Source organism: Calliopsis andreniformis, chromosome 3 (assembly GCF_051401765.1).
Source record: "Calliopsis andreniformis isolate RMS-2024a chromosome 3, iyCalAndr_principal, whole genome shotgun sequence".
Lineage (NCBI taxonomy): Eukaryota > Metazoa > Arthropoda > Insecta > Hymenoptera > Andrenidae > Calliopsis > Calliopsis andreniformis.
Window position 1 is genome coordinate 17,371,704 of NC_135064.1, and position 17,519 is coordinate 17,389,222.

At 34.4% G+C, this 17,519-nt stretch overlaps 2 protein-coding genes and 1 long non-coding RNA gene across 4 annotated transcripts; 1 reads left to right on the forward strand and 2 right to left on the reverse strand.

The window, feature by feature from the left end:
* Positions 1-164: 164 nt before the first annotated feature.
* Ncm (pre-mRNA-splicing factor nucampholin) lies at positions 165-2,793 on the reverse strand. Its single transcript, XM_076375666.1, has 2 exons — positions 2,614-2,793; positions 165-2,484 (listed from the first exon to the last, which is right to left on the reverse strand). The coding sequence occupies exon 2, from the start codon at positions 2,475-2,477 to the stop codon at positions 321-323; it is 2,157 nt and encodes a 718-aa protein (XP_076231781.1). The 5' UTR covers positions 2,478-2,484; positions 2,614-2,793; the 3' UTR covers positions 165-320.
* Positions 2,794-3,593: 800 nt separating this feature from the next.
* Apkc (protein kinase C iota type) lies at positions 3,594-15,251 on the forward strand. Of its 2 annotated transcripts, XM_076393530.1 has the most exons (10): positions 3,594-3,766; positions 4,220-4,305; positions 5,076-5,293; positions 11,889-11,939; positions 12,787-12,872; positions 13,316-13,598; positions 13,723-14,175; positions 14,267-14,739; positions 14,823-14,938; positions 15,013-15,251. In XM_076393530.1, exons 2-10 carry the CDS (start codon positions 4,250-4,252, stop codon positions 15,098-15,100), a joined length of 1,824 nt encoding a protein of 607 aa, XP_076249645.1. In that variant the 5' UTR covers positions 3,594-3,766; positions 4,220-4,249; the 3' UTR covers positions 15,101-15,251. The 2 variants fall into 2 exon arrangements, with proteins under 2 accessions (XP_076249645.1, XP_076249644.1); XM_076393529.1 differs by lacking the exons at positions 3,594-3,766; positions 4,220-4,305; positions 5,076-5,293 and adding an exon at positions 6,595-7,871.
* On the reverse strand, positions 9,996-15,702 carry LOC143188964 (uncharacterized). The gene is made up of 3 exons (XR_013003595.1): positions 15,588-15,702; positions 12,999-13,546; positions 9,996-12,535 (listed from the first exon to the last, which is right to left on the reverse strand). It is a non-coding gene; the product is annotated as an uncharacterized LOC143188964 (long non-coding RNA).
* Positions 15,703-17,519: the final 1,817 nt, after the last annotated feature.

Here is a 17,519-nt window from a genome sequence, read left to right on the forward strand (position 1 = left end):
AAATATCTCGAAAAATCACGAAAAAGCTAAAAAAGTTATATCAATTTTTCAAATGTTTTTCAGAGAAACACTACTAGGAAAACTATTTTGAGTCTATGTGAAACAACCACTGATAAAAATATTTTTATTCACTATAGGAAAAACTTGGAGTATCATCACAAATAAGCATATGTTTATATTACAGCGAATCCGAATGTCTTCTTTAATGTACAGTATATTTACATACAGGCTTTAAAATTTGTAATTTAAGAAAAAATATCATCAATAAAGGAAAAAAAATTTATTATTATTTGTTGCATAAAAAGTTATATGTATAAATTTTATTTAGCTTTTTTTGCTTTACGTTTTTCCTTTTTCTTGCGCTTCTTTTTGTTTTCTTTCTCAATGTGTTTTTTTCTCCGTTTCTTTCGGGATTTTTTCTTTTCTTTTGTTACTTCTTCATCCGAAGATAAATCAGAATCCTCTGAGCTTGAACTACTACTCGACGATGACGACGACGACGACGATGTGGTCGAAGAGGAAGCAGACGATTCCTCAGAATTTAAAGTGTTTTCAGTTTTTGGTTCTAGCGGCGGTGCTATTGGAGGTTTCGGATGAGATTTTAAATGCTCTCTCAGATCATCTGTAAGGCCACCCAAACCAATCGATGTGAAAAAGTTTATAGCAAAACGAGTATTTTTTGGATCATCCCTGGGAAATAAACCTTCGAATGCTTCTTGTAGTGTAACGTCCTTAACTCGTTGATTCAGTTTCGATAGTCCCATGTATTCTGAAAGTTCTTGGAATAAGATTTTAATGAATATCCTATTAGAACTTGTTGTATCCTCTTCAGTCAGCTTTATGCAAGATAATACTTCCCATGATATAGAATCAGTAAATAATAAATGGGCAAAGAACTTTGATACATTGCGCAACTTATTTGTATCTAAACGATGTATTGTATGATATGAATCTCGAAAAATTTGTTCAAACGGTGTAACGTACATCTTATTAATAGCACAAAACCGACCGGCTAGAAGACCAAAAAATTTTTCATATGTTCTCATTTCTGCACAACAATCCAAAAACATGTGGCAGAGTTCAGTTTCCTGGCCAGGTTTTAACTGCATTTTCATCAATTTATGTGCACATTCTTCAAAGTCAAGTGATGAATGTATTGTTAAATATATTGTTCTCCTAAGAGCAGTTAAGTTTGTTTCTGTGTTATCTACAATGATATCTTCTTTTCCTTCTGCTACAGCAGTACTGCTATCTTCATCTGAACTTTCTTCTTCTTCATCTTCTTCACTTTCTGAACCACTAATATCTGAACCTAATATTTCCTTGCTTAATTGCTTATATTTATCTTCATTGATAACGTATTCTTCATCAAATTTAAACACATTTAATATGTCTTGTGAGTCAGTTGCTTCATCTAATGTCACTAGATGCGTAAATTGATTTTCTTCTTCAACAAGATCAAGTTCTTCTGGAACAGCTTCATGATCTTTAAATCCATCTTTTCGAACTTGAAACATAACTTCAATCATATATTGAACTCTTTTATCTAATTGTCCTTCATGTAATATGTTTCTTAACATTTCAAATATAGCTTCTATACCCTTCCTTGAAACTTCTGTTAATTTCATTCCACATTCCTTTAAAAATGCAATTGCTACTTCTATGGAATCATCTGTTGGTGTTTCTACCAGCAAAGTTAGAATTTCTAAAGCTAAAATTTCATGTGCCACTCTTTGATTTACTAAATGTGCTATAAATGTACCAGAAGATATACAAAGTGGTTTATCATTTCTTCTAAAACCACGCTTGAATTGTATTACAAGACGTTTTAATATTAATTCCCCAATGTTGGGGAATTTAGAGTTGATAATTGCAGTAAGAGCTGCATAAACAGAAGTGAAAGTTGGTGATGCTGCTTGAGCTTGAATTATAGATCGAGCTAGTAAACCTCTACCCCTAACAATATTCTCTTTCAAAAGTTCCCGAGTTATAAGTCCAATATTACTGACGTTAACTTTGTTAATATGACCATGTATAGATTTCTTTAGAGCTTCCCACGCAATACGTTGATATGCAGCTCCTGATTTGTCAGTTATTTCTGCTTGCATCATACGTAATTTAGCAGGTGGAATATAAGCACCACCAGTTCTTGATGTCAATAAATCTACTGTTCGTTTCTGCCTCTCTGGAACCTCATTAGAGGCCTTTGTTTCCGACTTCCCTTCCATTTCTTTGTCTGTAGTTCTTTTCTCTGTATCCCTTTCTTGTTTCCTTCTGTCTTTTTGATAATCTCTTGATTTCTTTACACCTTGTCTGTCGTAAGACCGGCTATCTATATAAGCATCCTCTGAATCACGGTTTCGTCTATAGTCATCATATCTTTTACCATTTCTATCACTGTGATGATGGCGATCTCGTGATCGATGCCTATGACGGTCATAGTCATCTCTGCTTCTCCTAGAATGTGATCTCTTCATTTTGTGACTGAAAATTGTATTTGAATTTATAACCTCTAACATTATAAATTACATCTAAAATTTAATTCATGATTTATACTAAATGCTATTCACATATAATAAAATATAATATTAGATATAAAGTAATGTTTCATACCTTGATAGTTAAATACAATAGTAATTTAAAGAACTTTTATTTAGCTTCTGGGTGAGATAACCTTAAAAAGGTAATCATAGCTAACAACGATAAGATTATAAATTCGAAATAGAAATCAGGATTTTCTTTGTAAAATATCACTTTTCACCACTTAATAATTAGTTTGAATTACAAACACTTCTCAAAACTTGTATACATCACTTTGTTGTGTACGTAAAAAGCATGAATGACGTTTATACGAGACGCATTCTTGAATTCTAAGAACTAAAACTTAGGAAATGATAGATAATAATTACGGAAAGTATGTAAAGTACGCAATTATTATCTAAAAAATAGCATTCTGAAGAAGAACGTTTTCTTAATTACGATGTATCTCTGAACAAACATACAAATTCATTACACATTAAAAACTTTCTATTGAAATGTTACACTTACAAACCATGAAAGTATGAAAGTAAGTTCATGTGAACAACACTTAAATTGTGGGAATTTTTGAATTTCCCACTGTGCAAATGGAAATTATTCGGTATTTTAAAAGAAGCAATAAGTATATCAATAATTAGTCGTAATGCAAATACAATTTTCATAAATTCTTAACATAGTTGTAATATTTGTAAACATTTAAATAGATTAACAGTTAAATTCAACAGTTAAAAATATTCACATAAATTGCATAAATTTCTCATTTGTATCTAGAAATATGTAACTGAATTAAAAATTACTTTTTAAATAAATGATCTTATAAACGTTAGTCTCATAAATAGCTTAACTTTAGACCACATGTCCACGATTATACAACAACCATAATTTAACTGAGACTTTATAGAAAATATTAATTATATCAAATTTAATATCAGCTTAACCAGATTTGTTCTATTCTCGTTATTGGAGAAAAGCGCATTACCTGTACGTGCGTCATGCTATGAAAAATTTGCAAGTATGATGCTTATAGAGGTGTGTGTCTAATAAACATGGCGACTGCCAAGTGACAACGCGTTTTGCTGTGTTAAGTGCTTTTCAATTTTGTGTTTATTATATAGTTGCTTCTAATCAGCAGTTTAAAAAAGACGATTTTTTTATTGTGCGGAAGAAACGTATTAAAAACATTTCATCTAACGTAACAGTTACATCATTTTTAGAAGAAATTATTGCGGTGAGTCAGAAATCATACATCTACATTATAATTAAGATTTCGTATTGGACTAAACACGGGTAATAATTATTCAAAGTGTTTTAAATTCCACAAATTAGCGAATATATGAATTTTCATTTCCTCGTCGGTCGTTAAGCACATTTAAAAAGAAAGTTGCGATAATTCTTCTCTCAAACAAGAATAACCATGTTCGTGACATATAAGTCATGTTAATTTTTGAACTTTTCGAATTCTCATAAACCACTATTGGTACGTTATATTTATCACTCTTTTAAGAAAAGTTATGAAATACATTATACATACACACAATTAAATTATAGATTATTTTAAAAGTTTTAAGTTTGTTTCCTTAATGAAGTATTTTGCATATCTAAAATAATGTTTCTTGAAAATATTCTATCATTAACTTACAGAGACAATTCTAATAATGATTTGTTATATTTCTTGTTTCAGTGAAAAGAGGATTGTAGATATACAGCGAAAATGCCTACACAAACAACAGACAATGATGATATCAGAGTGAAAATTGTTTATAATGGGTAATATACATAGTGTCTTCATTGATTTAATTTGAAGTTTAATAATAACTGAGATTATTTAACAATTAATATCTCATGACTGCAAAATAATTCTTTATATTAAATTTTAATAAGAACAGAGTTTATTATTATGTTAAAAAGAAATATATCATTATTAATAGATAAATTTTATATAAGTAAAAAATATAAAATATGATTTGAAAGATAAGGTTATTGATACAATAAATTATATTTAATTTTTTATGATAAATTTCTCCTGATCATTTAAATTGCTTTTATATTAAACGTCTAAGTATCATATGACAATTAATAGATTTTATCTAAGTATTACTAATAATATTGCAACCAGTTATAGCAGTATGATTGTGAATAATTAGTAGTACAACAGTTATAAATTTAGTAGCCATTAATATGTTGTTAATTTCTTAATTGTATACTACTTTACAATAGTATATGTATGCTTTAGATTTGATATATCTCAGTAATGATAATAATATATACCTAGAAAGTTATATAAATTATTTAAAAATTATAGTACATATAAAAGAGTACTACATAAGGAAATAAATTATGGTATAGTATTGATTATTAAGTTCTGAACCTATGTAACAGTAGAGTGAATAGTTAATAATAAATATGTATTAATACCTAATTATGGATTAATAATTATGTATATTAACATATTGTATTTTTACTCCATGAAAATGTTTCTTATAATGTCAAAAGTCATTAAAAAAAAAAAGTATTATTATTGGTTTGTTTTATACTAGGGAAGTGCAGATTACATATATTACTCCTGGAATTTCGGTAGACACATTACGAGAAGAGATGCGTACAATATGTGGATTTGGTACTGCTGGACCAGATCAGTTTACAATGAAGTGGGTTGATGATGAGGGGGATCCTTGCAGGATTGCTTCTCAACAGGAACTGGATGAAGCATTGCGCCTCTATGAGTTGGAAAAGGAAACTGAAATAACTATTCATGGTAAGTACTTATTATGAACTTGAAATCGTATGTGCATTAAATTTAAGTGTGTCTGTATTAGGTGTAAATTTGTATATTTAAAATTTTCTAGTCTTCTAATGCAAATTTTAGAATCTTTTCCATACTAAAATTTGTGAAATTAAAAAAAGAAATAAATAGTTTAACATAGTTTTCATAATATAAATATTTGAAACTGTAAAGTATATGATTATTAATTATGACAGTTAATTATGACAACTTTTTTACTTATCAATTGAATTATTACATTATTAATAAATGTGACTGATTGGTGAATAAAGAGAACTAATTTCGCTTCTGTATAGATCATAATATTGTAGATTTACTTAAAAAAGAATCACTAACAAGATTCATTTGCAAGTATTCCATTATGACTTTCCACCCAAAGTTTCTATATTTCATTCGTTATATACTTAATACAAAGAAGTATTAAATGAATCGCGAAATAAGTACTATTTACCCGAGTTTCAAAGTAACGAATAATATATCCAAATTACCATTTTAAACCAAATTATATCACCAACTACATCCTTTTATTGCACACAATTACGATAAAAATGCAGCTGTCACATGAAACAACATTTTCATACCCTTTACCACATATTACATTATGTAAGCTTTGAGTAACTTCACATACCGTATCGTATCGTCCCGCAAATCTTCATTGCGCGTGATTATCTCACAACAATTGATCCATTTATGCGTAGCCGCATCTCATATCCATAATTACAATAGGTTCGCTTAACGAAACTTAACCGAGGAAAGCTCGCATCAACGTAGAACAATAAATAAAATCTTTATCGGTTGAAAACTCCAAAGAAAACAGAACAGATATTAAACTAAAGGTAAAACAGCTGCAATAATATAAAAAATGCGAAAACCTAATAAAAAAGTATTTAAAAAAAAAGCATTAGCGGAAGAGGATAATTAACGATGAAAATATTAAGTAGGGAAAATGTAAAACAGATGTGGGAAGGGAGACACTAGAGTCATAGATACAAGTCTAAAAGAGGAGGAAAGAAGAGTCGGGCGGTTTGTTAAAGGAAAATCAGTCCTGTTTTCGGTGTGCCTTTATCCTAGCGTTTGCGCATTTCGTGGAGTAAAGCGCGTCGGGCGGTGACGGTAGTTAACGAATCCCGCCGCAGCAGTCGATATTCTTACTCGGACCGATTAGCCACGAAGTTTTCTCGCGGAAAGAGGCCGGTGGTAGCCGCGGACACGCGATCACCTAAGAGAGCCACATCCCATCACAAAAGAGAGCCTGGATCCCTAGAACCGCAGCCCCCGAATCTTCCCAAGTAATCGCCGACCCCAGACACCGCACGTACGATAAAGAATTCCATGTCACGAGCAGCCCCAGTAGCCGCGAGATCCGTGTCGAGAGATCCCCAAGAACGTACACCTTTAACAATCGCCGTTGTCATTGGAGAGTCAGAGCAAAAGTGGCGATAAACCAGCATCGATCGCGCTGACTCGTCGCATTCTCAGCCGGGCTCCTGCAAGAGGTGGTGTTACGGCTGGCCAACGGAGGAAGGAAAAAGAAGGAGAGGAAAGGAACGACAGGCGAGGCGGGAAGCGAGAAGGAGCGAGAAGGCTCGAGGAAGAGAGATTGCGAGAGCGTGCGCACGTAGAAGCACGTAGGAAGGAAAGTAGGGAAAACTTGGGGTGGGAGAGTCGGGAGAGGGTGTTAGCGAGCCAAAAGACACAGGAGGCAGTGGTGTACTGTTGGCGGACGATATCAGGCAGCCAGGATAGAGGAAGGTGAGAAAGCAGAAACGGCACTGAATTCGTGGCGAAATGGCGTGGGGTTACTGGAGCGCAACGTCAGTCAGCGATCGGGGTCGGTCACCCCGTCGCGAGAAGGATAAACAACAGCACCAGGGGTTGCATCAGCAGCAGCAACCACAACAGTTCCATCAGGCCGAGCCCGCGGTGTCGCAGGTGTTGTACGGTGTGCAGCAGACGCAAGGGGAGCTCGATGTCGGCTCATCCGTGTCTGGTACTGGTGCTGGTGTCGCAGTGGAGGAACCACCCTGCAGCATGATGATACATGGTGGTTCCTTCTACTCTTATTCCGCGGCCACAGCGGCTGCGGCGGCTGCAGCTGGGCGTAGGGCTCCTCCCGCCGCTGAGGTGCCCTCCACCTCCTCCACGGCCGTTCAAGTTTTGCCGCGGGATCGACCGATCAAATCGAGCACCAGCACCTATCCACCGTCGCCCAGCAGTGACTCAGCCGAGTACGAGCAGCCCATGGCTGGCCTAAGGGCCGATTCGTCCCCCCAGCACAGCCCCCGCGACGACATATTCGCGCAACCGGGTTCCTCCTCCTCCAGGATAAAGCTGCTCTGCGACAAGGGTGTCGACGACACGTCTGAGGTCGACCTCGACGAGGTCACCGCGACGGAGATGATGTACGCGAGCACCAACCGTGCCATTGGGACTAATACGTGCCGTGTACACGGTCCGTGCAACCAGCCGCCGGATTCTGCTGCCCCCATGGTCCCTCTAATCGACGAGACCACCGGATCCTCGCAATTTTGGTTCAACGACATCACCTGGGGTAGGTCTTGACACGCTCCCGCCCTCGTTCACTTGGCCAATTGACTTCGTAACGAACCCCCGGCTATATCTACCGTTTCCACCTACTCCCTTGCTAGTTATTGTTTTCGTTCTGATACTGCATGCCATCCCGCGGTTCTATCGATTTAGGCGAGCGCCTTTGTCATCGTTGCGACCTGATCTTCAGTTAACGTTGTTGTCTCGAGTGCTCGGATGGAATTGCAAAATATTGATCAGGAATAATCTGGATGTGTGTGAGCTTTTGAGACTGAGGCGGGCTTAACGTATGGCGCTTATCTAATCACCGCGGATCGTGATGTTCCTGCTGTATATTTCACGAGTTTCGAAGGATACGTGGAGTTTGGAGATATTCTTTTTTTGGGTGTATTCTATATCTTTCGGGTGTGTATGTTTGGTTTGCTTTTCAGTATTAAAGAATACGCATTGTTGCAGTCTCTCTTTGATTAACTAAGGTACTACTAGCGTCTTGAAAGATGTCTCGTGGGATGCATTGGAATCAATGCTTGTCAGAGGACTTCTCTTTGGAGTATGAAAATTTCAGTGGGAATAATTTAAAGGTTTCATTTGTGGGAATATATTATAATTATTGATGGTATTAATTTTGTGTAAGTTGAATGGGAGATGATTAAACGTCCTCGTTTATAGGTAATCGAATTAATTATCAGGGCAATTTACGAAACAGTTTAATGATGTGGTAAGCTGTTGTGTGAGTAAAGTATTAAAATGATCGTCACGCGTACGGGTTATTGTTATTGTATCGTTTAATCTTTCCTTTAATCACATCAGGCATGTACAATAGAACACGCAAGTGGCTTCCGCAAATTTTCTTTTTTCCGTATACTCTATTCGTTCGAAGACTGATTAACTCCTCGCATAACGTTTCACTTGTATCAAAGGCTATGATCATCGTCTCGATCAATGTTCTATGAATGTAGGACGTTAACGAACACAGGGGATGGAAAGGGAGAATCACGTGAAGTGACGGATTAAGTTGTCGTGTTTTATGAATCAAGATTTCTTGTATGTTCCCATTTCATCACAGTGATCTCTGGTCGCCTGGCATGGTTAACACTCAGTGAACAATTAACTTTTAATTCGTGGTAAATAATACGTATAGAGCTGCCTGCTAAAAAGTTTTGCAAGTAGTGTACTATAATGACAAAGACAAGACACGTTAAAATTTTCTTTTCAAAATGTGTGATTTTTTTCGAAGTTTTAAGTAAGTTTAATTATGTTATATTAAACTGTTCTGTTACCATTACTTTCCACAGTTCTTGTTTGGAAAAATTCAGTAAAAGCTCATAGCCATTTTTACCATAACGTAGAATTACTGTTCCACTTTTTTTAAGTCGATGCATTATTCAGCGTCCGAAATGTGTTTTATACACCGCAAGCTCATTTCTGGTCACGAATCGTGAGATTATCTATATAGACTGCATTGAGCTTGGACTCAAATTTCCTTGGTTTGACAAGACATTTATCAAATTTTAGTTTCAAATCAAATTTCAATATTTCAGAGTTGTTTGTTCACTCAATTCCTTAATTTAGCTAGAACAACAAATAAGAAGATGATGAATAATCAGAATGAAAATGGGTCAGTGAGAAAGTTAATGAACACTTTACAAACACTCAAACGTTAAGGATGTCACTCGAAAATGGTAGTATATATTACTTTATATTAAAGCATACGAACCTTTTCATCAATCGATTTACCTTAATACCGATGACGTATTCAAGTATTAGATCTTGATAGTACATAGTCGCTTGTCCCCAGCTCGATAAAACGAATTTCGTCAGAAATTCCCACTACTCGACGAACAATGCAGAATTTATTTATAGGACACAGTCCAGAATTTACCTAAGCAGCCTCGTTGATAGTTTCAAACGATCGATTACTTTCTCGCGAATGAAACGCGATAAAAGCGTAAATTGAAAACAGCGTTGCACCTACTTGTGTCCATCGAGCGTTCCCCGATAAACGATAACATGATCGCATCAATTGAATTCAATGTTATTCGTTATCAGGCCGCGTTTTATGATCGGGTTATAGAATAAAAGTACCAGTGTAGAATATACTCGTGGCGAGCGACACGTCTTTCAAAAAAGACGAAAAAGAACAAGGGATTTCAATTACATTATCCGCATGAATCGGTGGGCGTGAATATTAAACACGGTGCAAGTGTTCTACCCTCTACCATTGTTCGTACTGTGTTAACAGGACGATCTTTCGCTATGATAACGTTATACGAGATACATGACTTTTGTTAGTATTTATATCTATCTTAATTCGATATTTATATTTAACGATAAAATGTTATCTCATGCAAGGAGCGTTTTATACATCGAATTACTTACATAAAAATTCCAGTTTGTGGGAGAATATTTATGGCGTGAAATGTATCTAATCGTGAATTGTAACACGTAAATATGAATGTAAATGTTAGATGAGTCAAAGCTTGTTGCGTGTAGTTTTATCTAGTGTAAACAACTAGTGCAGTATTATAATAAGCGTGTTCGAATACAGAATATTAGCTGTGTACATTTTTCTACAGATTGTGTTTGTGTATAGTTTTGTTGTGTTTTCATAACGGTGCTGTTTGTTTTTTTATGCTACCGGCTTGTTATATAAATCTGACGCTTGATTTGAGGAAGCCATATTTAATTGAATGACCGCAAATGAAAATGTATAATTAAAGCGGCGTTATACGCGCCTATATTAAATGTTTATTAAAGGGAACATTATTAGAGTAACTTTAGAAATTTCGAAGTGTACAATGATAATTATAATACATGGTAATGTAATACTGATTTAATTAACGAATATTAATATACTGGTAATTTTGCATTAGCAATAATTAACAGCCAATAATATTGTAGATACTTTATATAACTTTGACTGAGTCTATGGCAAGTATTATTGATAACAGAAAGTTATTTCCGTTTATGGAATAATAGCAAAAGTTTTTTCCTAAGGAAGCTTTGCAAAGTAGATGGAAAAATATTAGAGCATTCATTGCTTAATGAAATAAGTACTCATAGATATGTGAAGTGGATGCTGTTAGAGCTCATTCAACAAATCGTAATTTAATGCAGATATGTACATCTGTACGCCTTCCTTTGCATATGCTAAACTATTTACCATAATTTTTACGTTCCACAAGCTGCAAAAATATTCACGATTTAATGAATAGCCAGTATAAACACAGCGTATACGGTATTCATCTGAATTCCAATTTTAATTATTTTTAATTGCTTAAATAAAAAACGTTTAATTAAAAAGTTATTATTTTACAAATGTTTATCAGTTTTAATGCAATCTCCATGATTTTATAATGGTTTATTTCGAAATAAAGTCTGTTTGAATTTTATAAATGAATTATTACAGAATTTTGTTGAGGTACTTACTCAGCTTTGGTTTGTGATTTTACTCTACTGATATGTTAATTAAAACGTGATTGCTAATAAAAATAATAGCAATAAAAAAACTATTTTCTATTTTCATATTATTGTTACTATTATAATATAATAATCAAATTAAATTAAAATATACATATAGTTCGAATACCTGTACTACTGATAAAAAGAATAACACTTAATCGATCGTTGTGCAGCTTTCACAGCGAAAAGAAAGGATCCTAGACTAGCTATCATGAAGTTGCTCGTTTTACATGATTGCATATTCATAAGATATTCTTCCGTTGCTTTTAACCCGAATCGTTGGCCGTTGAAAGTGTACCACTAATAAATTAAGAGCTCGAAGCACGATCTACAGAGCGTATTAAATAATACTTTTAACGCAATGCCAAGTCACGCAAAAAATCTAGCTATGAATAAACAGAAAATGAATTAATTATTTTTTCCTGCCACATATTTACTTGCGAAAAACACTCGTTCTGTTTTTATTTCATTTACAAGATTAATATAAAAAGAAGAAGAGTGAAGAAAATACGTTTAAACAAAATGCTATAGTAACAATGATTCCCTATTTTTGTTACAGTTTTTCCTAACGTGCCGCCTGCGCCCGGAATGCCCTGTCAGGGAGAAGACAGTGAGTTTTCGATACAGTAACAATCAAATTTTCTAATACATTTCTGCTCAGCATTTCCCAACACACATACTAGCCAGCGAGTTATACGATTAGCGATAAGTTTTTAAGTTTTATCAAGAAAGGATACAAATAGTCTGGCTAATCGATTCACGTAAACGTTTATCTTTCGCCGTATCGTACTTTTCTTTTACCGACGCTTTTATTATAATTTTTCTCTGTGTTATTTATTTCCATTATTGGCGCATTAAGATTATGCAGATTTTAAGTTCGTTCAATTTCTCATGGTATCATCGACAATCTTAACGCATTTTATATTTTAATTTCATCATTTACACGTATATTTGCGTGTGCCGATGAATGAGACGGTGTAACGAAGGAACAAGATAGAAACGATCGAATCCTACTTTAAATGTCGCGGGTTCGTACAGAGATATTCTTATCGTGTTTACAAATTCTCTGACTGTGCCTGTTTCGCCCTTGTCAAGATCACTCGATAATTTTGATGGCCCAGGACTATGGAGGGACTCGCGTCTGTTGCAGTTCTGCTGCGAATCTTTCAGTGCGGTATTGTGAAGATTGGGTATTTAGGCTTGCACCTGAAAACAATATTATATTAGAAAGGAATATCTGTTTGTATCGTGAACTACTTTAGAAGATACATTTTGTTATAATTGTACGCGTGAAATTGCTAGCGAAGGCATGCAGATTTGTTTGATAGCGTCCGAGTACAATTCCTGCTCGATTAATTTAGAGTCGTGACAAAAAGAACGAAGAGATTTCGAGACAGACATTTGAAGACAGTTTCTCACTCTTGATTCGTGATATTTATGTTTTTCATTTTCCAAAGGAAGCATCTACAGACGCGGCGCACGTAGATGGAGGAAGCTGTACCGAGTGAATGGTCATATATTTCAAGCGAAACGTTTCAATCGGGTAAGCAATCATATCATTCAATTATTCCATCCCTTATCCGCTTGCTTTCCCCGCTTTACCATTCTTAATATATAATTTCACACGTTTTTTCAATCATGCACAAAACATGTACCTGTTGTTACGTACCACACTTCTAGAGATTACAGTCTGTGTTGGATAGATTAATTCCTGATATAAGGAACTTGCTGGCTAGTGGTCATCAGGAATCATTCTGTATTTTCACCGAGTGTCGTGTTTTGATACTGATCTGTCTTCCCTTGAGCCGATGAGAATGTCAATTGTGTAAGTTAACTGCTCATTCTGAGGAACGAGCGCTTTTTTGAACAGTTCTCTCTCTCCTACGACTTGCACCACTTTCATTCTTGGAGGCTCATACTGTACTCTTAAATATATTTCGAGGGTGCCAGCTGATTTATTAATAAATTATTTTTTGACTTGCACAGCGAGCGTTTTGCGCCTTCTGCCAGGATCGGATATGGGGGCTAGGACGTCAGGGGTTCAAGTGCATCCAGTGCAAGCTGCTGGTACACAAGAAATGTCACAAGGTGGTCCGAAAACCGTGCCTGAGCGCACAACAGCAGCAGCAGCAGATGCCAAGCACGGAGTCGCAAACGATCGACAGGAACGGCGATCAACAACAGCTTGATTCTGTCCAATGCAGCCCAGTAGCACATCTAGAGGATGAAATTTCAGAGTCACCAATTATTGAGGAGCATTCACGCAATCGTAAGGCCTTTTTTCGAATTAAAAATGCAGTGTTATGCATCATAGTGTTGAAATTTAGTTTAGAACCTAATACAAGCAAAGGAATTAAGCACGTATTTATAAAATATTGTCTGTTTATGTGTAGGAACCGGAAGTGAAGAAAGGGAGGAATTACCGCTAGATACGTTAAATGATGCGGATAATTCGAATGATATGCAGAGACAGTACTCGTTAAATGATTTTGAACTAATTAGGGTAATTGGTCGTGGTTCCTACGCGAAAGTTTTGATGGTAGAACTGAAGCGTACAAAGAGGATTTATGCAATGAAAGTAATTAAAAAAGCCTTGGTAACAGACGATGAGGACATCGATTGGGTTCAAACGGAAAAGCACGTCTTCGAAACTGCCTCGAATCATCCTTTCCTCGTCGGGCTTCATTCATGTTTTCAGACACCTTCCCGTCTGTTCTTCGTGATCGAGTTTGTACGCGGCGGTGACCTCATGTTTCATATGCAAAGACAACGCCGTCTTCCGGAAGAGCATGCCCGATTTTACGCAGCTGAAATTAGTCTCGCCTTAAACTTTTTACACGAGAAAGGTAAGGAAATCTTGTACAAGATACTTATGGTGTGCTTGCTTTCAAAGTTAATCACTTTAATCTGTTATATTTTCGTTACTCTCGTGCGTAGGTATCATATACAGAGATTTGAAATTAGACAATGTACTACTTGATCACGAAGGACACGTTAAATTGACTGACTACGGAATGTGCAAAGAAGGTGTTAGAGAAGGTGACACAACAGCCACATTCTGCGGCACTCCAAATTATATTGCGCCTGAAATACTACGCGGCGAGGATTATAGCTTCTCTGTAGATTGGTGGGCGCTTGGAGTACTTCTGTACGAAATGCTAGCAGGTCGCAGCCCATTCGATATCGCGGGCGCGTCAGAGAATCCCGATCAGAATACTGAAGATTATCTGTTTCAAGTTATTTTACAGAAGACCATTCGTATACCAAGATCATTATCAGTTAAAGCAGCTTCTGTCCTTAAAGGTTTTCTTTGTAAAGATCCCAATGAGAGATTAGGGTGTGGCAAGATGCCGAATGGTTTCTTCGATATCGTTGCTCATCCTTTCTTCAAAGCAATTGATTGGGAAATGGTAATTATTATGAGTAGTAAAGAATTAGCTTATTAAATACGTAAATTAGACATTTTATGTATCGATTATAATCCTGTTTACAGTTGGAACAAAAACAAGTTACACCACCTTATAAACCACGCTTAGATTCTGATCGTGATCTAGCTAATTTCCCACCAGAATTTACAGACGAACCAGTTCATTTAACGCCGGATGATCCGTAAGTTTCATGAATGAATACGTAATAAATCTATCGTGTATTAACTATTACTTACTGAGATATATATTTTGCAGGAGGGTAATTGACAAAATAGATCAAAGTGAATTTGAAGGTTTTGAGTATGTGAACCCATTATTAATGTCTTTGGAGGATTGCGTGTGACAAGAACCGCTTGCTATTGTGCCGCGTCACAATCAAAATCAGCAATTGCAGCCGTGTTATATGTATGAATTGCAGGACAAGCTTGCAAAGCTTCGAATTGATCCTATACTGAATATCAGCTCAAGAAATCGAGGTTATCACAACAACGTTTTTTTGATGACATATTCTGAAGAAAATGAGAACGACAATAATTATAACGAATATCGGTTATCACCACCTTTTCCATTCCGATACGAAAGTCCGATATGCTCCAGTTCTCTAAGCATCACTGACGTTAGATACGGCTCTAGCAATAACAATGAGATCATTAGTAACTACGATGAACACAATTATGATGATGAGGAAGATGAAAGTCCGAAAAAAGGACTCTTAAAGCAAATGTTTTGCCTTCCATTAAATTAAGCTAAATAAGGCTTGTTTAATATAACAAGGTTGCCTCTAATCAATAGTTATATATAAATTTTGTAGATTGCAAGAGATTTGAAACCTGTAACAACGTTGAAGTGTTTACAGAATCCTTGTATTAAGTATTGGAGAAGTATTTAATTTGCGCCCACGTATTATACGATCATGTTGATTCTTCTTTCACACATGGTGCTGCAACTAAACGTATTAATGGGTATTACTTTCAGCTATTTTTAGATGAAAAATGAATTAAAAACGGAAAATGTACCTGACTGCTTCGATTAATCTCGTAGATAATATGTCATTTCGTTATGCAGTCGTTCTAATTAAATACTTACAAGCATTGTACGATCTATTCTATCGCTTGCATGAACGTTTCCACTAAAACCAATAGCAACAGAATATTTCTAACGAACTAACACCTATTTAAGAAGAACACTGTATATTATAGATTAATTACGTTTTAAACGAATATAACAAACGTAAGTATATTTCTAAACGAAATAATTTTTTTTTCTACATTTTTCTTTCCTTTTTTTTATACAGACGGTTAAAAGCTATGATAATACTAGTAAACACTTTAAAAAAATGTCGATCACAATGTATATTAAAAAAAAAAAAAAAGAGTTAATCACATCACAGTATAGTATTATAAATCTTTTCAAATATTTTTGTTCATGAATTACGTGCTTCAAGGACATGAAACTTATACAGTAAATAATTTTGGTATACTTTTTTTTACAAATGAAAGTATATGATCGTTTTTAATAAAAAATGATATGTTTATTAGCATATTTTGATTAGAAGATATTGATATTATTTAAATAGGAAGATAGTATTAAAAAGTCTAACGTTTTAATGAATTAGGAAGTAAAAATTGCACAAAATAATACATACATTTTCCATAGTTTAAATAATATAATTCCACTAGAGACTGTGTTGTACTACTTTATAATGCTGATAACAGATTATGTACTTAACCATTTTCGCCAGTCAGTTATATTATAGTGAAGTAAACAAGTCTTCCGCTGCCATATCCTTCTGTACCCATTAGAAAGCTTAGATCACTGTCATGTATTATCAGAAAGAGTATAATATTTCATACAATACTTGTTACTACCTTTCGTGTAAGTTCAATCTCTTCCTTTAAAGTAAATAATCAATAAAGATACTTGATTTTGTGCAATTTTGCAATTTCATATTATGCTTCTTTTTTAATTGTTATATTATGCCAAAATTATTTACTGATAACAATTGTTCGTTCCTGTGATTATTATAAATAAATATATATATATATAAATATATATGAAACGTTAAAAATCTTGATAACAGAAACTAGAGAGTTATGAAGATTTGACATACAATTAGGATAATTTAAAAGGAATTTAGAATAAGGACACACACGAAAATGAAATTGCCAAAATATATTATATGAATGACATTTCAAAAAAGATTAATAGTTTTCCTTAATTTCTTACATGCCAGATATGTATACTATATTATGCAGAGTGAGACATTTTGATTCTTATGAATTCGAACTAATGCTTTCAAAGCGGATCGAATAAATAATAAGTGTATTTAGTGTGCTATTTTATTTAACTGCAAAAGTATTAATTGTTTTTAAACGTCAAATATAACTTGGAAATTTTCTATTTTTTGACAATACTAGTAAGTGTATTATTACATATTTGTTTTATGTAGTTTCCAACGTGTTTAGATGTAATAAATTTGACTTGCTTTGGAGTTAAATATACCACTATAATCGTAGAAAGATAATAGAGTGATTTCTAATGCAAATAGTTACTGAGTATCAATTTCAAATAGTAACATAAGAATAGACAAAAAGTAGCTTTTTTCATGTACTAAATAGTAAACTATTATTACAGTTTATACTTTTATCACAAAAAGTGAAAAGGATTTATTGTTATTTCACTTTTCACTATTTGTAATGGTAATAGTTACTACACATTGAAACCAATATGATAAACACATTATTTACATTTTACTATAGATG

Excerpts from the sequence above, each read along its gene's own strand:
- Ncm (XM_076375666.1), bottom strand. The coding sequence starts at position 2,477 with ATGAAGAGATCACATTCTAGGAGAAGCAGAGATGACTATGACCGTCAT.
- Apkc (XM_076393529.1), top strand. The coding sequence starts at position 7,109 with ATGGCGTGGGGTTACTGGAGCGCAACGTCAGTCAGCGATCGGGGTCGG. Across the intron at positions 7,872-11,888 it reads GTTCAACGACATCACCTGGG|TTTTTCCTAACGTGCCGCCT; the intron begins GTAGGTCTTGAC and ends TTTTTGTTACAG. Across the intron at positions 12,873-13,315 it reads AAGCGAAACGTTTCAATCGG|CGAGCGTTTTGCGCCTTCTG; the intron begins GTAAGCAATCAT and ends TGACTTGCACAG.